The 24,254-nt window shown below is 40.8% G+C and overlaps 1 protein-coding gene across 2 annotated transcripts in view; it reads right to left on the bottom strand.

Moving 5' to 3' along the window:
- The window catches only part of chrna8 (cholinergic receptor, nicotinic, alpha 8), a 140,499-nt gene extending 116,764 nt beyond the window's left edge, over positions 1-23,735 (bottom strand). Inside the window, exon 1 of one of the 2 annotated variants that reach the window (XM_067441728.1) lies at positions 23,618-23,735. Coding sequence is in view for 1 of the 2 variants with exons in the window: in XM_067441727.1 (XP_067297828.1) it covers positions 5,850-5,868 (19 nt within the window). In the remaining variant the exon portion in view is untranslated. Of the gene's footprint in view, positions 1-5,849; positions 6,004-23,617 lie in introns of those variants that run through there. The other variant, XM_067441727.1, reaches the window with a different exon arrangement.
- Positions 23,736-24,254: the final 519 nt, after the last annotated feature.

Raw genomic sequence — 24,254 nt, 5'->3', positions numbered from 1 at the left:
TCCTATCTCTAATTCGGTAAGTCTAAGTCATTATTTTTGTCACACTTACGTATTGAAGCTGTTTAACTTTAAAACAAGCAAAAGCAACTCTAGTTCCCTTTCGAGAGAGGAACGAGTATTACGTATGGGGAAAAAACTCCTTTTCTCGAGAATGTGAAGCAAAACTTTTAATAAAGGTATCTATGTAAAGCGCAGTGAGCTGCACGGCCATAGCCCAGCGCGAGGAGCGCTCTGATTGGCCGGGCTGCGGCAACTGCAGGAACCTATGGTGAGGCGGCTGAGAGGAACGAACCAATGGGGGGCGTTCCAGAAGCCCGCCGAAAAAGGTGCTTATATTTGCATACAGGAGGCTATATAAGACCCTAATTCGCCATAGGTGTCAGATTTTATCTCCTTCAGCGATACCTTCGCTGGTCTCCGGAAGAAGCACCGCCGTTGAAAAGGCACCAGCGGAACCTGCAGCTGAGGACGACGGACTCCCTCTCCGCCTTCTCTGCCGTTCCAGCTACGCCATCCGGCGTTATATATCCTTTAAACTGTGTCTATGTTGAGTGTTATATGTGTTTGTGTTGCCGCTGCAACGCCACTTCTAGAGCTTACAGGCTTGTTCTACTCGAGGACTCTCTCGTTCCGCCGCGTCGTTAAGCGCCGCGGAAAGACGGAGCTCTTCTCACTCTCCCTCTGCTCTCGTCCCGTCGCGCTGAATAGCGCCGCGGAAAGAGAGAATGTTAGAGGACATGAGCACACTCAAGCCGAAGCTCTCTTCACTCTGCCGCCGCCGCGGCTCTTCTTCCGCCGCTGCCACAGAGTTGTTCCCACTCTTCTCTCATTCCGTCGCGCTACAGCCGCGGACAGAGAATACTAGAGTGAATAGGCGAACTCGAGCCGAAGCTCTCGCCGTGCTAGAAGCGCCGCGGACAGAGTTTTACCTCACGCTTCCAATTCTCTCGTCCTGTCGCTCTATCGCCGCGGACAGAGAATACTAGAGTGAATAAACAAACTCGAGCCGAAGCTCTCGCCGTGCTAGAAGCGCCGCGGACAGAGTTTTACCTCACGCTTCCAATTCTCTCGTCCTGTCGCTCTATCGCCGCGGACAGAGAATAATAGAGTGAATAAACAAACTCGAGCCGAAGCTCTCGCCGTGCTAGAAGCGCCGCGGACAGAGTTTTACCTCACGCTTCCAATTCTCTCGTCCTGTCGCTCTATCGCCGCGGACAGAGAATACTAGAGTGAATAAACAAACTCGAGCCGAAGCTCTCGCCGTGCTAGAAGCGCCGCGGACAGAGTTTTACCTCACGCTTCCAATTCTCTCGTCCTGTCGCTCTATCGCCGGGGACAGAGAATACTAGAGTGAATAAACAAACTCGAGCCGAAGCTCTCGCCGTGCTAGAAGCGCAGCGGACAGAGTTTTACCTCACGCTTCCAATTCTCTCGTCCTGTCGCTCTATCGCCGCGGACAGAGAATAATAGAGTGAATAAACAAACTCGAGCTGAAGCTCTCGCCGTGCTAGAAGCGCCGCGGACAGAGTTTTACCTCACGCTTCCAATTCTCTCGTCCTGTCGCTCTATCGCCGCGGACAGAGAATACTAGAGTGAATAAACAAACTCGAGCCGAAGCTCTCGCCGTGCTAGAAGCGCCGCGGACAGAGTTTTACCTCACGCTTCCAATTCTCTCGTCCTGTCGCTCTATCGCCGCGGACAGAGAATACTAGAGTGAATAAACAAACTCGAGCTGAAGCTCTCGCCGTGCTAGAAGCGCCGCGGACAGAGTTTTACCTCACGCTTCCAATTCTCTCGTCCTGTCGCTCTATCGCCGCGGACAGAGAATACTAGAGTGAATAAACAAACTCGAGCCGAAGCTCTCGCCGTGCTAGAAGCGCCGCGGACAGAGTTTTACCTCACGCTTCCAATTCTCTCGTCCTGTCGCTCTATCGCCGCGGACAGAGAATACTAGAGTGAATAAACTAACTCGAGCCGAAGCTCTCGCCGTGCTAGAAGCGCCGCGGACAGAGTTTTTCCTCACGCTTCCAATTCTCTCGTCCTGTCGCTCTATCGCCGCGGACAGAGAATAATAGAGTGAATAAACAAACTCGAGCCGAAGCTCTCGCCGTGCTCATTCTACCGCCGCCGTGCTGAAGCGCTGCGGACAGAGAATACTAGAGTAAGTTAGACGAGCGAGCTCGGGCTGTTGGGTATGTCAAGAACAATGTCGCTGCAGCGCGCGCTTACTGCCAAGGAAGTTGTAATGGCTGCCTTGTCATGATAGCGCGCGCCCCTTCCACAGCGCGTTGCTGACTAGAGCGCGGCTTACGTCATAGCACGCGCTCACTGTCAGAGCATAAGGGCGTCGGAAAATGGCTGCCAAGCTAAGCCCTTTTTTCACTCTATCACTTCCAGTCCCCTTTATTCAGGCGGCTGGAAAGGTTTTTACACTGTAGACAAAGTGTCCACTACACAGTGTGCACCCCTACATAAGCACTGTTAATTCAGCCTCACAAAATCACAAATAAATCCCGCCGCGGCCGGATTACACCATATAAAGTCAACTAGCCTTATTGCAGTCAACTAGCCTGTGGTCAAACACGCTTGTCTGCATGCGCGCTTTCAGTCTAGACTAGAGCATAACGGCATTGTGGAATGGCTCACATACCACCCGCACTTCCTTACATTCTCCCAGTTCCCTTAAGTTAAGTGACTGGAGATGAAATATTGCAGTCAACTAGCCTGTGTTAAACACGCTCGTCTGCACACTAATGCTGTGTGCGTTTACCCCTGTGGATTTGCTCACTGGTTTGCACCGTGGGTATTCTACGTAGGTTGTGCGCCACTGCACATTGTTTACACTACACACAAAAGAGCTTTCTATGTAGGAAATGTGCCCACTTTACAGTCTGCACTCCTGCACCCAAGCACTTTTCACAAAGTTCACTCTCGCACACACAATATAAATGTGAGGCGTGCGCCCACTGCAAAGCCTGCACCGCCAAAACTAACACTATCCCCACAGTGTTACAAGCAGTGTTACAGCACAAGCAACCCGGCTAACAGGCCCCTATTACTAAGCGGCCAGCCCCCGAATCTAATTCAACCCCTGGCTTTACGAGCCCAGGCCTGGCAGGCCATTCCTGGTATATAATATTGGGTGTTGAACATATAAAATGAGGTTCTCGCTACAGTTTTGCTCGCAGACCCCGCGATTCAAGCCGTGGTCGAGCCCTCTGTAAGAAGCAGTGTCAGTCACGTGCTTCTCGCTGAGGCATTGAGACTGTTAAAGGAGAGAGCGGCGAAAACAGTACACCCGACGCTAGCGAGTCAGGTTTTTACTGTCGCTAATTCCTCATGCCGAAAATGGGTGGCGGTCTCAGGCCCATTTTCCAGGCATCTGAACAAAGCACTTATGACACGCTCGTTTCAAGGTGCTGACGGTGAAACAAATCCTCGCGCACATTCGCCCCGGGGATTGGGTTTTCTCAATAGATCTGAAAAACGCATACTTCACGTTACGATAACCCCCCACCCCCACTACAGGCCATTCTTGAGATTCGCCTTCGAGGGGCAGGCTTATCAGTACAGTCATTGTCATAGACTCAAGACTTACGGCATAAGAACCACCACGTCTTGATAATGTACATAAAATCGCTAGGGCAGCCGAGATCAGACTCTGTTCACTGCATGGCTAAGCATCTCCTTTTATGGGCAGAGCACAATCTGAGCTCCCTAAGGGCGGCTTACGTGCCAGGTATTCTGAATCAGGGTCCGGACATGTTATCCAGAGGACCCATGTCCCCAGGGGGATGGTCCCTTTACCCGCAAACAATTCAGCTTGCACAGCACACGCTGCCCAATATTTTTTCTGCAAACGCAGGGATGCCCTGGCCCATGTTGGCCCAGACTCCCTCTATATGTTCCCTCCGATCGCGATCCAGCTGCAGCCGGTGCTTTTTAATAGCCCCACTTTGGAAGAACCGCACATGGTTCTCCATACTGTTTCAGCTGTCAGACACAGCCCCATGCCTATTCTGCCAATGAAAGGGAAGGTCTGGCATCCCAATCCCGAGCTGTGGGCCCTCCACGTATGGCCCATCAACGGTATCCGGGAACCTCTCTGACAAGTTATGAACACTATTTCGGAAGCTAGAGCCCCTGCTATCTGGCAGCTCTGCTTGAAGTGGTCAGTGGTTTTCTAACCAATGTGCTACGCGAAACATCGACGCACACTCATGCGAACTGGCGGAACCGCTCGCTTTCTCCAAGAGCTAATGGATGCGGGTCGTCCCCCCTCCATACTCGGGGTGTGTGTCTCCGCCATAGCAGCTAGCCACGCTCCTATCGCGGCACATTCACTAGGGAAAAGTGATCTTATTGTGTGTTTTCTTAAAGGGGCCAGGAGATTCAGCTCGCCTTGCCCCTACCTCGGTCCCTATTTGGGACCTCGCCATGGTTTTGGAGGCCGTGAAGGGTTCCCCCTCCTAACCACTTCAGAACACGAGCTTGAAGCACATATCACTCAAAACCGTTTTTCTGCTGGCTGTGGCCTCGGTTAACCGAGTGGGTGGCTTACCTGCACTCTCGGTGAGCCCTTCCTGTCTTGAGTTTGGGTCCAGCAACTTCAAGGTTGTGCTCAAACCGAGGCATGGTTTTATGCTGAAAGTGCTATCAACCCCTTCAGTATGCAGGTCTTTGCACTGCTTAACCCGCGTCTTAGAGAGAATAAGACGCAAACATATTCTGCCCAGTCAGAGCATTGAGATTGTATCTAGAGCGCTCCGCCCCCTTCAGGCAGTCGGATCAGCTCTTCATTGCTTCGGTGGCCGCACTAAAGTTTGTGCTGTCATGAAACAGTCTCTCACACTGGATAGTGGATGCAGTCCCACTAGCATATAGGTCCAGGACCTAACCTGTCCTACAGGCATTTAAGCCCACTCCTCTAGAGGCATGGCCTCATCTTGGGCTTGGTCGTGTGACATTTCTTTGGAAGATATCTGTGCGGCGGCAGGCTGGGCCTCTCCGTCCACTTTTATCAGATTCTACAAGTTGGAGGTTCCAGCTCTACAAGCAGGGCTTCTCTCCATCTAGGCTCTATCTTGACCCTGGCAAACAGATTGCCTTACATTTTGGCCTGTACACATTAGTCCTTAAGCACTATTCATTCATCATAAGATCCGACTATGTCCGATCAGCTGTTCAAACGAACCGACTCTTCCGGTTCTTCATTCCCCTTATAAGCCGCCTCTGTCGGTGTCTCGGGGGTTTATAACATGTGCTTTGGGTATACTGGGTCAGTCAGCACACACGGCGCTTTACATTGTGTTCCCATACGTAATACGAGGAACCTCTCTCGAAAGGGAACGTACTCGGTTACTTTCGAAACCTCGGTTCCCTGAGAGAGAGGAACGAGTATTACGTTCCGTGCCGTGTTTATGCTTCTCAGGTATCGCTTCAGTCGATCTTAAAACCTGACACCTATGGCGAATTAGGGTCTTATATAGCCTCCTGTATGCAAATATAAGCACCTTTTTCGGCGGGCTTCTGGAACGCCCCCCATTGGTTCGTTCCTCTCAGCCGCCTCACCATAGGTTCCTGCAGTTGCCGCAGCCCGGCCAATCAGAGCGCTCCTCGCGCTGGGCTATGGCCGTGCAGCTCACTGCGCTTTACATAGATACCTTTATTAAAGTTTTGCTTCACATTCTCGAGAAAAGGAGTTTTTTCCCATACGTAATACTCGTTCCTCTCTCTCAGGGACCGAGGTTACGAAAGTACCGAGTACGATATGATGCACCTTCTCAGAGTTCACGTTAATCTAAGTGTACGTTACTCAAATTGACTTCAGCTAGAAAAACAACACCTACCTTTAATACAAAACGACATCCATATAAAAAATCCAAGGTGTAGAACTCCAAAATATCCTTTGATTCTGCATCATTCCGTTAATGGGAAGTTGTCCTTGTACACAAAAGCCGACGAAACTTTAGTCTGTCAGCATCCGAGCTGTGTGCTTAGGTGGGTAACCGATTGCGCGCGCCCTCCCGTCTCTCTCTCTCTCTCTCTCTCTCTCTCTCTCTCTCTCTCTCTCTCTCTCTCTCTCTCTCTCTCTCTCTCTCTCTCTCTCTCTCTCTCTCTCTCTCTCTCTCTCTCTCTCTCTCTCTCTCACTCTCTCTCTCATTTGCTTTTAATTTTTTTAACACTCTCACTGACCGCAATGCAAGACCAGTTTGTCTATAATCAGCATGTTATCCTTATAAACTGTGACCCATAAACTGTCCCCCCCCCCCCCCCCCCTTTAGTTAATAAATCTCCGCCAAGTCTAATCACCATGCATTACAATACATAAACAATTTACGGGATTGCGCGCGCTACCTACATTATGCGTAAAGACGCATCTGGACACGCGCTATCGGCAGGAATCATTTCACTTTGTCGCTTGATGTGAATCATATCCTGCAAGCACGATATGATGCTGATCAAATCTCCATTTAAAGTACTGAATCCAAAGGGGAGATTTAAATACCTCTTATGGCAATGTTCCGGATCATTATTTGGTTCAGTTAGGATTTATAAATATGAGTTTGCAGTCCAAACGCATCATCAGGTGTTGTGTTTAGCGGCACAAAATCTGAAGTAGGCTATTACATTCTTCGTAATTAATTAAATTCAGAGGTTAAAGACGTTAACTAATAGGAGTGTCGATTTTTAGTGGTTTAATTCGTGATTTCCTGTCACTATTGTGCCATATAATAAAATGCCATGTCCACGACTGTTAATGTTAGGATAACGCAGATCGGGGATAGTTGTCACACTTTCTACTTCAGTAAATATTTTTTTTCAGGGTAGGTTCATTTTTTGAAGTCAGGTTCTGTATAAACCTCCTTGAAGTCTTGACTAAGCTATATATTTTCAGCCTTATTGCCCAGGAAAGAGCATTAAAACACCTGAATCAATTTGGGATACGTTTTCACAATGGGGATCTATTGTTTAGACACTGATTAAGAAGAATACCTTTTCTGGAATATGAAATATCTCAAGTCTCCCACAACATTAATACATTTAGTGAAACTGTAATCAAATTGATGGCATTTAATATAAAAAAGATGGCTAAACAGAAATTCAGTTATAAAATGAAGAGAAATAAAAAACAAGAATTTGACTGATGTCAATGTTAAATATGTATGGCAATATAACTTTTCAGCTAAATATAGTTTCGTACAGAGCTGTGCCTAAGTCCCAGGATGATTTTCATTGTGTTTAATTGTTTAGCCAACTGCTATTTTAAACAGATGATATTTTAAAACTAAAACTGTATCTACTCTCCTATGGTAACAATTCATAGCAAGTTGAGAAAACAGCATCATATTATCATGCTAGGAACGATATAGGATGGATGCCATCGTATTTAAGGGATAGTTCACCCAAAAAGGAAAATTACCCCATGATTTACTCTTTACATCCTAGGTGTATATGTATATGACATTCTTTTTTCAGACAAATAAAAAATGTCCTGGCTCTTCCAAGCATTATAATGGCACTGAACGGCTGTTTCTGTTTTGAAGACCATAAAAGTTCATAATAAATCCTTATTTAAAACTTTACAAACTGTAATCGTAACCTATATGGTGTGTTCACAAGAGACTGGTGTTCCAGGACTGAGGCGGACAGTAAATTCAGGTGATAAACGTGGAAGAGCAGATAATAGAGCATAACAAAACTAGGTTCTCTTGAGAACTAGCATATTCTCACTGGAGCATCCTGTCAACGCTCTCACTGGAGAGCGTTGCTATAAATGTGACTATATTGTATTGCAATAGGTAACACTTCAAATTCAATAGCAAATAAAAAGTTAGCAACTCTCTTCATTTTGAGTCATTTTTCCCCAAAACAATTAATAAAATAATTAAATGTGTGTTGGGAATCCGTGTGTGGATTCTGCCTGTCATTGCATAGGCATTACTTCCGTGGACCCATCACGGAATTTTCGGCGATTCTGTGAAACTACCACAGATTTTGAGTTAAGGGTCCGTGTTCATTTCACAGAATTCTGTGAGATCAGGTTGATGAATATAATGTTACCTGAGGGATAGATCGAAATAGACAAAGTAAAAAAAAAAAAAAAAAAAAAAAAAAAAAAAACAGTACAGCAAATGTCTTAGTTCAATTCAAAAATCAAATCTTTGATTACTTTCAATTTAGGGTGAAAACTAAACATTTTCTTGACCGACCACCGAGCCTCATTAGCCGGTTGAAACTGGTTAACCGATTAGTTTAAAATATACTGCGCTATTTGAAATAACAGCTGCGAGCCGCGCTCCCGCGCTCTCTCTCTCTCACACACCACACACACACACACACACACACACACACACACACACACACACACACACACACACACACACACACAGTCCTAGCGCTGCCAGCTTCCCTTCCACTCATCTCACTTTTTTAAAATCCACTACTGCACGAAACACGAGTCCCGCAAAGCGGCGCCGAGGAGCTTGTTTGTAATCTGAGGACAATGGCTCCTTAGTTTCGAAAAGGTTTGGGTACAAGGTGATCGCATTGAAAATAAAGGCATTTGTCTAGGGTAAGAAGCTCATTTGAAACATTGCCGCCGCTCATTTAAGAAAATGACAGCTCGAAGAGACGCCGCTTTAAGTTCGAGTAACGTTAGTGCTAACAATAATAAAGAAAGACGATCAACACCTTATGTGTTACCACTGAAATGTAGATGTAATATATTTCCAAATGTAAGCCCAATCCTTATGCGAAATGCACGCTTCATACTGTCGTCTGCCCTGACTCTAACCTCGAGTGTTTTAGCCTGTTTACTTTTTGCAAACCTTGTGAGCACGCAAACCAAACGCTGTGACCTCGCGCCAAATGTTTTTATTGGTTTATTAAGTACAAACAGGCTAGTTATGAAAAATTGAGTTAGAGGATATGTTCACTTCACACAAAAAGATTTTGGAATGAGATGGCTAATTGTAGTTAGTGTTTAGTCCACTGTCTATAATAGCCCTTAGAGATCACTTCTTTTTTTAACCGACAACACGACAACTTTGATCGTTTAACGCTGATACGTTCAACCATCGGTCAAACGGTCACTCAGTTAACACTCCCTATTTCAATTCTAAAAAGTTTTAAATATGGATATTTTCACACAAACACATCATTTCACTTCAGAAGGCCTCTTTATTAACCCTCTGGAGCCGTGAGGAGCACTTTTACGATGGATAGATGCTAGCCTGGATGCCAGCCGAACTTAGCCCCGCCCACAAAAATTTTTAGGTCGGGCGGTTCGGACTCGATCCATAGAGGAGTAATAATCTCCGATGAAAGACCGATTAAATCATCAGAAAAAAAAAGTTGTTTGGGGGGTAAAATGGGTGTTATTTTGGCACGGTTGGCTACTAAAATTTGCACTCAGCACATCAGACTCATATTTGGACTAGAATTGAGTATGACCACGTCAGGCTAGATAGATGCACTTTTATGGACTAAAAAACAACAAAAAAAAACAAATCAGTGTCATTATAAAGCTTGAAAGAGCCAGGACATTTTTTATGAATTTTTATATATCTCCGACTGTAAGTATTTGTCTGAAAGAAGAATGTCATACACTTAGGATGACTTGAGGGTGAGTAAGTCATGGGCTATAATGATAAAAATCCTCCCAGTGCTTAATCATAAGCACTGTCTCAGAACAAGCCATTCTCAGATTCTGGGCAAAGTGCATAGCCCCTTAGCCTGACAAGCCAGACCCACATCAAGATGGAAACTCACCATAGACAGGGCTCAATCCGAGGGGCGGGATAAACGGTTGTCTTTCAAACTCCCTCTGCACGCGATAGGATAGCGCTACACAAACCAGAGCAACGAAGGTGAAGCAGAGCTCGCTGACAGATTAAACATTCGCCGTATCCGGTCGGCTAAACTCCGAACACATCTTCCCTTTTTAAGAATGACTTCAGTGCCGTTCTTTGTTCTTTTCTCAGAGAAAAGCTTAACTCCAAGTCTCCAGAGTCGCGGTCAAAGCTGATTCGAAAGACCGCCGCCGTTCGCCAGTTTCTGTCTTTACTAGAAGCACGCAAACGCAAACTCGGCCGTCATCATCATGGCCCCGCCCGCCGACTCTATACATGATGTGATTGGCCCATCCAGATTGTGAGGAATACAGCTCAGAAGGGTATTGAGAGTTCCTAGACGACACTTGCGGGCAGATTAAATTTGCTGCCGCTAGGGTGCGTCTAGATTTCTAGGCTATAGGCCCCTCCCACGACTGTTGAGGACACTGCCAATTCAGCAAAGACCCACCTTTAGTGAGCTGTACAGTCCGCCATTGTTTCGACATCAGAGCAGGTTTAGGTTTGTTTATGTCTGCACAAATCACTCCGGACTGCTTTGTGAACAAGGCAATACAAGGCAGGTTTTGATAAAGAAAAGTTAGAAAAATAGAAAAGTTGTTACTCAGGGATGGATCATACCAACTGTTCGTGATCCAGCTTAGTCTCCAGAGCAACACTGGTCACAGCATTAATTAAAAGGAGAGCACACTTTCTTTTTTACAGATAAAAAGTTCACCAGTTTTTTAAACAACCCCCTGAAAAGGTCTGTATTAGGCCTGTTGCGATTGGTCGATCCAATCCACTGAGTCGACACGTTTTTAGACTGAGTAAGTTGGGTACAATATGAAATTTTATTAGTAATGGTACTTTAAAAATTGCAGCACTCTAATAAGAGCAGTATTTCTTAATTTGCGTCTATGTGTTACAGGAGTGAGGATGTGTGTGAGCTCTGCTTACACCGTTTACTAAAAACAACAGAAATGCTTGTATTAGAAAATGAAGTGCATCGCGGCCAGGACGTGCTCGTGCTGCCAGACTCTGACCTGAAGCATTCACTACCGCACACACGTCTTTCACTTAGACAGATTGTGATGTCGTTTCGTGGATTATGTTTGAATGATCAAAAATATATAAGAATGCACGTCCTGGCAAGTATCCAGGTAAACACAGTCACATATGTCTTTTGTGAATGTATACAGAGTTGCGTGAGAAATCGTGTGTTAGAATGAATCTGGTCTGAGCAGCTCTTAACCCTTAAAGACCGAGACAGCCGCCTGCGGCTAAAAATAACTATCGTTCTAAAATGTTTAATAACTTTTTAAGGGCCGTACATAATAGTCTGTGATTTAATGTTAATCAAACAACAAAAGAAAATGCTTGACTTTAATATATTTATTAAGAATCAGTGTATAGTTAATTTACAGAGTGACTATGCTATGGTTAAAAAGCAGGGCAAGAACATGCTGGCCAAGTGACTTTTTAGGGTAAAAAATAAATTAAAAATGACTTTTACTGTTTTTGCCATGGTATCTATCAAGGTATTATATTCTGGTATTACTAAATGTTGGTATCATGACACCACTATTCTATATATAAAAATGATTTGTTGATATTTTTATAGTACATACTGAATGCCAAAGTTGGAAATTAAATTATGTTTTTAAAGGGTTACTTCAGCGATTAGCATATGGCTTTGTATCAATAGAAACCCTGGAGTACACCCTTACTCCTGCTGCGTTTGTGACACTCACTCAGCGGCTAAATCAAATTATATTGAACAGACACATTCAGTTTTTAATTGTAGTTAAAACAGTTCTCTAACTGAACTGATTTTATGAAGATGAACGCGGTGGTGAGAAAGTGATCAGTGATTCAGTAGCGGTGGCTTTGGGAGTGGCCTCACAGGGCAGCAAAGCATTCTGGGAATTGTTGTCTTTCATCCCCATAAGACAAAAATAAATTTTCTGTCTTTTTTCAGTCTAGAAAGCACCAAATTCAAAAATAATTTCACATTTCTACTACATTGATGACCCAGTTTAAATACAGATTCATCTTCTCAGCGCTGAAGTACCCCTTTAATTAAAATTGTTGAAAATTATTGTGATGAATTAGTCGATAGATTATTCGATTAATCAGTACATTAGTTGATAGATTAATCAATATAAAAATAGTCGTTAGTGGCAGACCTAGTCTGTATATATTTGTTAGTTCGTGTTAGTTGTAAAGAGTGTTTTTGTGTAATTCACTGTGTATGTTGATGATAATGCAAGGGAGAGGGTGAGTTTACGAACAAGACAAACAAGTTTTATTCAGTTCTTATATTGATTTTGTGGAGTAAAACGGGAAATTTATATTTTGTGTGAAATGCAATAAACTTCATAAAACTCATCATTAAAGTGTTGGCCATCATTCGGACGGGGTCTTCTACAAAAGGCTTACTAATAGTGGATAATAGCTAGTTAGAACCATAATTACCTGTCTCTGACTCTGGTTCGAACTGAACACGGCTATACTGAGAGTTTCTGTTTTGACATTTTCATTCTGTAAGATGAGATTGACCTAACACCTGAGCAGGAGCTATTGAAGCACCACCCTCCTGTTGAAAGTGGGCCGAAGGCACCAGCTCATTTGCATTTAAAGGGATGCACACAAAAAGTGAAAATTTTAATATGCTGTAAAAAAATATTATTAGCTAAAACGTCACATACAGACAATGGGGACATCAGAGACTTATTTTACATCTTGTAAAAAAAAAAGGCTGAGGTTCCCTTTAATGCTAAATGGTATTGCTGTTCTCTGATCCAATCAGTGGCTTATTCATTTTTCTGGAGTGTGGGTGTATTCACAATCCAATACATTCTCTATCAAATAAATGGTTAAAAAATACCAGTACAAAATGATTATCATTAAAATCCATTTGACCACTTTATTATGCTTCATGTTAAAGCCTGGCAGAACTTAATACGCCCTTGGAGCACATAAGTTTTTACAATGTACTGCATTTTGCAGCCGCATGATTTGCAAACAGATTCATCACACGTTAGTGCCCCGGCAGACGTTCGTTCTCACACAGGACTATGAATGAGAGATCAAGGCATTAAATCTGACAGTCCCCAAAAACCCCTTCGGTGGCAGACACCGGTATGTGACCTCTCCCTCTTTTCTCCTTCTCACGACATCCACAAGCTTTGCACAACTGTCTCTCAGCATCAGATGAGAGCAGAGAGCAGTTGGGGGACGAACAAACGAGCCTCATGCTCTGTCAGCTTGACTCAGAGCGCATTAACTCATTTTTATTGTATGAAAATGAAACGGTTTTAACTTAGCAAAACAATAAACACATTGTTCTCTCCTGTTCTTCTTGGAGTCAGAAGTCATTTCCTTACTGGCATATAGCCTACAGACACGGAAATCTTGCATTCGGCTGAATACAAGTATAATTTATTTAAACATAGCTGTTGGCCATGCATCATTAGAGGTTACAAAAATAAAGGTGATTGGTAGAAAGTTCTAACTGGAGATATTGAGGAGAGAAGAAAAAAAATCACATGTTTGATTTTACTCTTTAGAACCTGTTTATACACGTTCATAACAAAATATTTTTTTGTGCTAGCCTTTAGAATCATCATGCTCTCAAAATGTTTGTATGTAAGAACATTTTATTAATGTTAATAATGTGGAATATTTGTAAAATATTCAATCCACACACTGAATGTAATATTACAAAAAAGAAAGAGCATAAAACTAGATCACAAGTATATAAAATACGAGAGAAGAGAGAGAGAGAGAGAGAGAGAGAGAGAGAGAGAGAGAGAGAGAGAGAGAGAGAGAGAGAGAGAGAGAGAGAGAGAGAGAGAGAGAGAGAGAGAGAGAGAGAGAGAGAGAGAGAGAGAGAGAGAGAGAGAGAGAGAGAGAGAAATGTGAGGCGCAGATTTATATTAAATTACCCCTTAAAACCCCCCAGAAGACCATGGGCACACTATCAAGGCTTCCATATATTTCTCCCTCTCTTTCACTCTTTCACCTTTCGTCATATGTGAAAGAATATGAGTGTCCAGATTGGAGTTAGAGCCCCAGAGATTGAAGGGCAGAAGGTGAGGGAAAAAACAAAGAAAAAGAGAGGAACAGAATCTAACTTTTGTTACTCTGACCCTCAGTCGGCTCAAAGTGAAGAGATAAAGAACGAAAAAGTAGCTTTCTTGATTTCAGTTTAAATGAAATGCACTTGCACTGCTGCGTTTCATTTGTCAAAAGCATACAGAAAAGATGTCAAAAGCCATTTGTCAGAAGCCCAGAACATATTTCATTTTTATATAAATAAAGATTTGCATTGAGAGTATGTGTATCTGTGTTAATACAAACTGACATGATGCCCCTTCAGATTAAATGAGCATGCTCCTTTTAGCAGGTGACACAGAGTGCTTTTTAGTTATCATGTTACCACAGCAGTTAATAATTAACACTCTGATTTATACTTGATGTGAAGTTTTATGAAACTATTGTTTGCACTCAAAAACAATTGTACCTATATTAATATTCAGAATATACAGATAAATGGAATTAAATTAATTGCTTTGCTGATAAATGCAGACCTGAGACCCTTAAAGACAGTTTAGACCTCACACATTATAAAAATGTACTTGCAGTATCAGTTAGATTAAGAACACATCAAGGACATGAATGAGAGCTGAAGATTAGCTCGAACCCCTTCTGAGAGAGTTGCTTTTTTTTTGTATATATTAGGTGAATTCAGGGTGATTGGGACACTTTCCCACAAAGTCATCTCAATGGTAAAAAGTGTCCCAGTCACACTGAATTCATCCTATGTTAATGCTCTTTCACAAGTAATGTGGTCAGAAAGAAGAACACCATTTTTATCCAATGTCATTACAGTAGGATATGCTGCCATCTATTGGCACACAAAACCTTTTATTTGTTTTAGCTATAACGTCTCAAAATATTTAATGGATGTCAATATTTGTGTGATTTAGAAACTGTTTTGAAGTTAATTGATCAAATGTTCTGTTTATGGATAATAGTGATCTATGATATTGTTAAATGATCTTTGCCTATTTGGTAAGGAGGAATCTGTGGACACATTAATGTTTTTAGATTTGTGGAGAATATATGTACCAGTCAAAAGTTAAGATTTTTAAATGGGTTTGAAAGAAGTATCTTAAACTCTTTAGACTATAATAGCTTTCTGTATTTAATATTAAAATTTAATTTATTCCTTTGATGGCATAGCTGAATTTTCAGCATCATTAATCCAGTCTTCAATGTCACTTGATTCTTTAGAAATCAAAATTAAAATGTTGATTTTGTGCTCAGTTATCAATAATGGTTCTTATTTTTATCAATGTTGAAATCATTTGCATGCTTAATTTTTTTGTGGAAACCGTGCAACATTTTTGTGTAGATACTTTGATGAATAGAAAGGTTAAAATAACAGCATTTATTTGACATATAAATATTTTGTAACATACATATAAGCAAGAAAAATGTGCAAGCGAAAGGATTTGAACAAGTTTGACAAGGGCCAAATTGCGATGGCTAGGAGACTGGGTGAGAGCATCTCCAAAACTGCAGCTTTTGTGGGGTGTTCCTGGTCTAGAGTGGTCAGTATCTATTAAAAGTGTTCCAAGGAAGGAACAGTTGTGAACCAGCGACAGGATCATGGGCGGTCAAGGCTCATTGATGCACGTGAAGAGCGAAGGCTGGCCAGTGTGGTCTGATCAAACAGATACTGTAGCTCAAATTGCTCAAGTTATTTCTGGTTCTGATATAAAGGTGTCAGAATACATAGTGCATCACAGTTTGTTGCATATGGGGTTGCTTAGCCACAGACCAGTCAGGGTCATGCTGACCCCTGTCCACCATCGAAAGCCCCAAAAGTGGACACCTGAACATCAGACCTGGACCACGGAGCAATGGAAGAAGGGGGCCTGGTGTGATGAATCATGTTTTCTTTTACATCACGTGGATGGCCGGGTGCGTGTATGTTGCTTACCTGGGGAACACATGACACCAGGATGCACTATGGGATTAAGACAAGCCAGCAGAAAGCCAGCAGAGGCAGTGTGATGCTTTGGGCAGGAATGGTTTGAGGAGCACAACAACGAGTTTGCCCTTACGAAACAAAAATATATGGCAGTATATTGGAAAATAGGCAATATATTCACATATATGGGATTTAATATTTATATTTTCCAATATATTGCAATATATTGAAAGCGGCAATCATTTGTATATTTTGCAATATATTACATGAATATATAATATATTTTATAATACCATCAATATATTATTCCATTTATTTATAATATATTAAATATATATAAAGGTAAATATATTTTCCTTTCGTAAGGGTGTGGTAATGACTTGGCCTCCAAATTCCCCAGATCTCAATCCAAACAAGATTTCTGTGGATTGTACGGAACAAACAAATCCGATCCATGGTGGCCCCACCTCACACCTTATAGGACTTAAAGGATCTGCTGCTAACATCTTGGCAACAGATACCACAGCACACCTTCAGGGGTCTAGAGGAGCCCATGCCTCGACGGGTCAGGGCTGTTTTGGCAGTAAAAGTGGGACCAACACAATATAAGGTGGTTATACTATTATGCCTGATTGGTGTATGCGCATATACTTACCACAAAACCTTTGAATGGTAGTGCATCCTGGTTTGCAAGAAAAATATTAAGCAGCAATGAAAGCTTTAGCATAAGTTCTGCCAGGAAGACTTAATTGTTACGTCACTTCAACTTCTATTTATCCAATCACATTCTAATACTTGGGTATAAAAGATCGGTACTTTGAGTTCGCAGATGCTGACGCCCCAATTAACCGCGATCCTCCCCACCACCTCCAAGTCAAATCCTTCCCTACTCCACCCCACCACCACCACCAGGATGGTCCCTTCCATACCTCACGGGGGGTCAGCTGTGCCTCTGCCTTCGTCTTCAGGCAGGATATGCAGAGTCCATACCCTCTGATTGCGAGCTACGGACGGGGCCTATGCCAAAGTACTTTATTGCTTGCTGGGTTGTTAATAAATGGATAATTGTCACAGTATTTATTCTCCTGAGTCTTTCTGGCAGAACTACTGTTTTCAACATTGATAATAATAATGAATGTTTCTTGAGCATCAAATCAGCACATCAGATTGATTTCTGAAGGATCATGTGACACTGAAGAATGGAGAAATGATACTGAAAATGTAGCTTTACCATCATGAAAATATATGTTTAAAAAAAAAAAAAAAAATTAAAAAAAGGGAAAAATTCCCTTTATAGGGAAATAAATTGTGACAAAAGGCCCCGAATTGCATGCTATAGCTCAAATTGCTAATTTTATCATTTTTGATAGTAACACTCATTGTAATTCATAGGGTTCAGTAATTCAATTAGTTAGATATATATTTCAGACATATTCACTATTCATTAAAATATAGGCTGCGTGAAATAAATCTATTTCAATTTGTGTGCATATGTGCGTGTGTGTGCATGTAATCAGTTATTCAGCTATGACCACTGAATTAGAAAATAATTATATTTATGTCCCCTAATAACACTTTAGCTGATGCATCATCATCCTGCACATGCTAAATTATAATATAGGCTAAATTAGCATATTGTTGCCTCATCTTACCCTAAAAACAACATCAAATACAATTAAACCATTTAACGATATTAAGATTTAGTAGCAAATTCATTTTTAGATTTAATTAATTATGACCGCTGCAAAATAAGAAATAAAGTCGTGAGTGTGGATTGTAAAGTAGGTTTGGTAAACTTTTTAGAATGGTATGAGGTTTCTGATTTGAGACTGCCACAAGCACCAGTGCTGTCACACCACATAACAGCTCCTCTACTGAATTATAAAGAAGGAGATGAAGTCAGACTGTTAAAAGCTGAGCTTGCCTGTTATACGTTTGTTTCAATTAAAGGATTGGTCCATTAAGCATTTGTGTCCATTTTGTATTTAAATTATTTGACAGGTGAAGAATGTTTAGGATCCCCTGAAACTGAGGCCATCCTTAAAAATATTCTTGTTTGCCGTAACCCGACCGACCCTGTCAATTTAGGGCCGACTCAATTTTTTTTTTTTTTTTCCTTTTAGTCCGACCGACTTGCCGGTTGTAAATTGGCTTTAAGACCGACCAATTTCTTTTTTTACTTTTCAAACAACTAATACAACAGTAATAAAATAATGTGAATTATATTTTAGTAAGTATTATAAATGTATAAATTGCCTGGGCCATACAAACGAAGGCTACGTTCTTTCGTTTATAGAAAAACCCGTGACGTCATCTATGTTTACACTATGGTTAACGGATATCACACTATGGCCTGCACGTGCGTTCGTTTCGGCTCGGCTCATACTCTCATTCACTGTAACGTTAGACTGTTAAAGCCCTGTCGGAGATTTCGCCGTGTGACAGGAGTCAGGACCATGGACACGTTACACACACCGGGCAAGTGCACTGCAGAAGGGAGGGCTTAGTTTGAGCCCCTGCCCTTTTTGAAAATGAATCAAAAGTGCCGCTCTCAACATTTATCATTACTATATTGTGGCGAATAAAACAGATTTTGAATTATAATTAATATAACAACGTGTACAAAACAGTAACAAATGGCGGAAAAGCCGTTTATCTTGTCTCTGTCAGTCTGAAATGTCGTTGTCATAACGCGTTGCTATGGGTAGCGTGTGTTCTGCTCGACCCCAGCGCGTGGTGGGAGCGGCGGCACTGGTTGTAACTTAAAAATAATGCTTTATGTATGGTTCTGTCGATGGATACACGTGCACTACAACAGCGATAATAAAAGAAAACATGGGCAAAACGGTCTATATTTGTAAACTGTTCAATGCATGCGAGTGCTGCCGTATGACCAGTCATTTTCGCCATCATCACTCAGTATATTCGCCAGAAGACGCGAATGAGAAGAACCCTCTGCAGTGAGAGAATATCTTTCTCTCTCTGTGCGCAGCGCGCGCACGTCTCACAGCGCGCAAATATTGAGTTCTTTCAAGTCTTGCGTTTGAACGGATAAACTCACACAAAAAGTATGTCAACATGTCGATCTTGATGAGTATCCATCAGACAGTCTATATCCCTTAAGAGAACTTTATACAGTTGAGAAAGACGATGCATATCTCTGTATTAGGTCTTAAAGGGGCAGTAGCCTTTACTGCTGTCTGTCAAACAAAAGATAAGGACTCACTCACTGCTCTTGATTGAATAGCTGGTTATAGCTACTTAATTAATTGAATTCATAAAAACAACTTTTTGCTTTTTAATATTCAAATGCACTAGTATTTATCACCAGATGCGTTGGTCTGGCAAGAAGTGCAAGCCACTTCAGAGACACAGATAGTTGCGTGTTCTGTGTTAACACAATCGAGCATAAAAATAAGAAACATATCACGGGAAAATACTAAAACGGGAAGACAGCAGGAAGAGAGCTAAAATATGTTAGAAACCCGGAAAAAAAGGGAGGGTTGATAGCTTTGAGTCAATGACAGCTAGCTGGTGGTTTGAGCCTTTTCTTAAAGAATGCACCTGAAATTTATGCAATAAACATGTTTTTGACAAATATTTCAATTTGTTTGTTGTCTATATAGCCTGCAATTAGCCTACACGCCCGAAGGCACGGCTTGAAGACCCAGTCAGTGATGTCACGATATGCCAATTTGTTTAAATTCATACCTACGTAATCACCATCACCAAAAATGTACATTTTTTTTTGTATTAAAATTTGAAAAAAAAAAATATAGACCTACCTACCGACCCTTTTTAAAAAAAAAATTACTGTTACTGCAAACCAAAATATTTTTAAGGATGGCCTGAATAATGCTTTATTCAAACAATTCATCCAGAAGAGCTGAATTTATAATGCTAAATAAATCCTCTGAAAATAAACCTAATCTACTGTTTAATCTATTTTTATCATGTTCTATTTTGGTCGACTTCATCTCATTATGAGATACTCAGACTCTGCAGACATAATCTGTTGCACAGGCCCACAAGTCACTAAATTCATCCCATCATGGAAATAATCATCGGTTTAGTTACATACAGTTAAATGGCCATTCATTTCCCTCAGAAAACCAGGTTACAACCATAATGTAAAGTTTTACATGTTAGTACAACATATTGGTTGTAGGCCTAAGTTGGTTTGAACAACGGAGGTATTTTTGTGACATGCATTAGAATGAAATTGATAAATATAGGCAAAATGAATGTTGATCAATGAATAATTTACCATAGAAAACAGCTTCTGATTTGCAAGAGAATGTGGGATCTCAAGAGGACGCACCGACAGCTCATACTTTTGAAAAGAAAGGGATGGCACAAAAAGCGTGAAATTCAATCTACCGTTTACACATTATCGGTTCCTATGTCAATGATTACAGAGGCCAGATGTGGCTTGAAAACATATCTGAGAATTCACATTCTCTAGAAATGGAAATTTTTCATGTTTTGTGCTTCTCTGAGAGACCAGACCATATCACTTCCATGCGAGGTGCTTTGAGATTAAAGCCTGTCTATCAAGAAGCAAACTACACTGTCAAAAACACCTTGCCGCTTTGTGCATTTGAATAATATCTATTTGAAGCAATACAAAAGCACCATTCATTAAATAGAACCAACATGAAATGGTATTCAGTCATTTAACTTATGTAATTATATTTTAAAAGCCAATAATAAAAGTAGTTGGGGAGGTAGAATGTGCAATGATCATGTACAGCAAGATTTGAATAAACATCAGAAAACACAACAAAAGAATACTTTTGAGAACTTAGCAACTGACATGTTGCCAATATATACCCTTTCTCATAAATGTAAACTGAACTTTTGTTATCTAGACTAAAAATAAATAAATACCCCCCCCTTTTAAACTAATCTTAAACATTATTTTAATTAATTTAAGGGTTGCAAATAACACTTATTTACCCGATATGTTGGCAAAACTCAAATCATTAAGAAATGTAAAGTTTAAGGTTTAAACAATATGTTAAATTGTTCTCTGATATCAACATACAGGTTAGGCCATCCTTAAAAATATTTTGGTTTGCAGTAACAGAGTTTTTTTTTTTTTTAAAGGGTCGGTAGGTAGGTAAAAAAATTTGTTTTCGAATTTTAATGTAAAAAAAAAAGTACATTTTTGGTGATGGTGATTACGTAGGTATGAATTTTAACTGACTGGGTCTTCAAGCCGTGCCTTCGGGCGCATAGGCTATTGCAGGCTATATAGACCACAAACAAATTGAAATATTTGTCAAAAACATTTATTGCATAAATTTCAGGTGCATTCATTAAGAAAAGGTTCCAACCACCAGCTAGCTGTCATTGACACATAGCTGTCAACCCTCCCTTTTTTTCCGGGTTTCTCAGGAATTTTAGCTCTTTTCCCGCTATCTTCCCATTTTAGTATTTTCTAGTGATATGTAATGTATATGATATGTATATGTATTCATATTTTTACGCTCGATTGTGTTAACTCAGAACACGCAACTGTCTCTGAAGTGGCTTGCACTTGTTGCTAAACCAACGCATCTGGTGATATAGATAGTCTATTTGAATATAAAAAATATATTATTATTTTTATGAATTCAATTAATTAAGTAGCTATAACCTACTCTTTACTGGTAAATATTACAGTAAACAAACATCACAGACAATGGCAGACCATTTTTTTCAGACGTTATTTTATTTTTGTAATATTATGTATTGTCTCTGTTTTTTTTTGAAAATTACCCCTCTTTCCTCCTCTTTGACAGCCTACATTTAGAATAATAGCTTTGATTAACATTAATGACGAAAAAGGTTTAAAAATCGTGATTGTTTGGATTGTTTTTCCTGCCGTCGAGCCAGAGCCGTTCACTAAATCAGTGTTTCCCAACCTTTTTTCAGTCATGGCACCCTTTGAAAATGTTCTAATTTTGTGACACCCCCATACATATGTTACACTAGGGGTGTAATTGCTCACGGCTCGGTTTGTATCACGGTTTCAGGTTCACGGTTTCAGTACGGTTTGGTATTTGGTGGTGGTGGCTGAGGAGATTCCCCCCTTCTATATGTAAAGCGTTTTGGGTGTCTAGAAAAGCGCTATAAAAATGTAATTAATTATTGTTATTTGCCATGCTCAGGGAAAGAAAAAACTACTACACGTTGTTATATTAATTATAATTCAAATTCTGTTTTATTCGCCACAATATAGTAATGATAAATGTTGAGATTGGCACTTTTGATTAATTTTCAAAAAGGGCACGCTCAAACCCCCCAAAGCCCTCCCTTCTGCAGTGCACTTGCCTGGTGTGTGTAACGTGTCCATGGTCCTGATTCCTGTCACAAAATGCGGCGAAATATCCAACAGGGCTTTAATAGTCTCGTTACAGTGAATGAGAGAATGAGCCGAAACGAACGCATGTGTAGGCCATAGACATCCGTTAACCTTAGTGTAAACAAAGATGACGTCACGGGTTTTTCTATAAGATAAAGAATGTAGCCTTCGTTTGTATGTAGACCCAGGCAATTTATATATTTATAATACTTACTAAAATATATTTCATATTATTTTATTACTTTTGTATTAGTTGTTTGAAGAGTACAAAAAGAAATTGGTCGGTCTTAATGCAAATTTACAACCGGCAAGTCGGTCGGACTAAAAGGGGAAAAAAATAATAATTTGAGTCGGCCCTAAATTGACAGGGTCGGTCGGGTTACGGCAAACGAGAATATTTTTAAGGATGGCCTTATGTGGCTTAATTTAATGGAAAAAAATGTCCAGATACAGTTTTACAGGTCCATTTACAACCCTATAAATTGTCCCTAGGATGTAATGCTCTGTTTTTGCCTTATTTAGAAAGGGTCATGAATATTAATGTTGAGCTCTGCTCTGATTGGCCTATTTCAGGAGCTCACAGCAGTTCAGCGAAGCGGGTGAGTCCTGACCTTTACAGTCTATGGTCCCACAAAACAGACCGACTAAATGAAACTTTAAGCAAAACACCTCAAATGGAGATTGAAAAAAAATGCAGCTTACTTGTTTATTGGTGTTTTCAGATCATTCGCACGCAAGAAAGAGCTTGCGTTCGTGTTGCCAGATTTCAGTAATTAAATCCCCCAAACATAGCTTTTCTGTGAAAAGAACCTCTCCGTTTTTTACCTAAACATGTCCAATCTGGCAACCATATGCACACGAGCTCTCTCTCGCGCACGGACGATCTGAAAACACCAATAAACAAGTAAGCTGCATTATATCAATCTCCATTTGAGATGTTCTGCGTAAAGTGTGTCATTCAGCCTACAATTTAGACTTGTCTTTTTTCGTCAACGATATTGTTTATATAACGTTAGTCACAATGTAGGTTAATTACGCAGTGACTGTGTAGCCTAATCTGAAATACAAATCAAAAGGCAAAAACATCATAGGAAACACCATACGTCAGTTCTCAAAAATATAACTATATAACTTATATTTTTACAAAATGAATAGCCTTGTCAAATGACTATCGTTTTAACTTATGGTGGAAAAGGTGACGTTTGCTAGAAGGATCGACTGGAGTGAACGTATGGGTTGTAATTTGTAATACAAAATATTACCCTATGTCATTAGACACACTATTTCGTTTTTTATGGTACTTGGTGTTTCCTATTGTTACTGTACTAACATCTTACGTTATCTAACTTAGACAATGCTGTCTCTCTAAGAAACTTTCAATTTAATCAGAAATTGTTCAAACAGTCAATAAGTAGATAAATCGCTACTTACTGCTTGCAGGAATACAGTTGCCACTTTCTTCAGTTTAAGACGCTGAGCGAAGCTTGCTTGAAATGGGCCGAACAAACGAACGACCTTGAATTAAATTGTTGCGGTATCGGATTATAAACAACAACCATTACTGTTGACATTTTTTATCTGTGGGAAGGTTAGAAAAGTCCTCAGGTTTTCGGAACAGCCTGGAACATGAAGTGTGTCCATGAGAGCAGCTTGTTTTGATGATTTGCTCCATTTCCGCCTGACAATGCACGTGTTTGGACAGATGCAAATGTTGGGGGCGTGCATATAAATGCTTGCGTCACTGTTGGGTTTCTTTTTCTTCCCGTATAGTTTTGGATTCACGAGCTTTACATAAGAAGTAGGAGGCAATGATGTTTGAGACTCACAATATGTGATGCCCATGTACTGAACTCTTATTATTTCACCATGGCAAGGTTAATTCAATTTTTCATTCTAGGGCACCTTTAAAATAGGCAGTTTTGAAACGTCAAAAAAGTAGTTCTAAATTATTATTATTTTAAATCAAATAAGCTCTAAACAAACCAATTGATTATTTTGAGCATTAGTGATTACAGTGAACGCCAGGCTATTCTAAACAATAGTGAAATGTTTCTCATGTGCCACTATG

Source organism: Pseudorasbora parva, chromosome 4 (genome assembly GCF_024679245.1).
Source record: "Pseudorasbora parva isolate DD20220531a chromosome 4, ASM2467924v1, whole genome shotgun sequence".
In the NCBI taxonomy this organism is placed as follows: Eukaryota; Metazoa; Chordata; class Actinopteri; order Cypriniformes; family Gobionidae; genus Pseudorasbora; species Pseudorasbora parva.
This window is presented reverse-complemented; position numbering and strand designations above follow the sequence as displayed.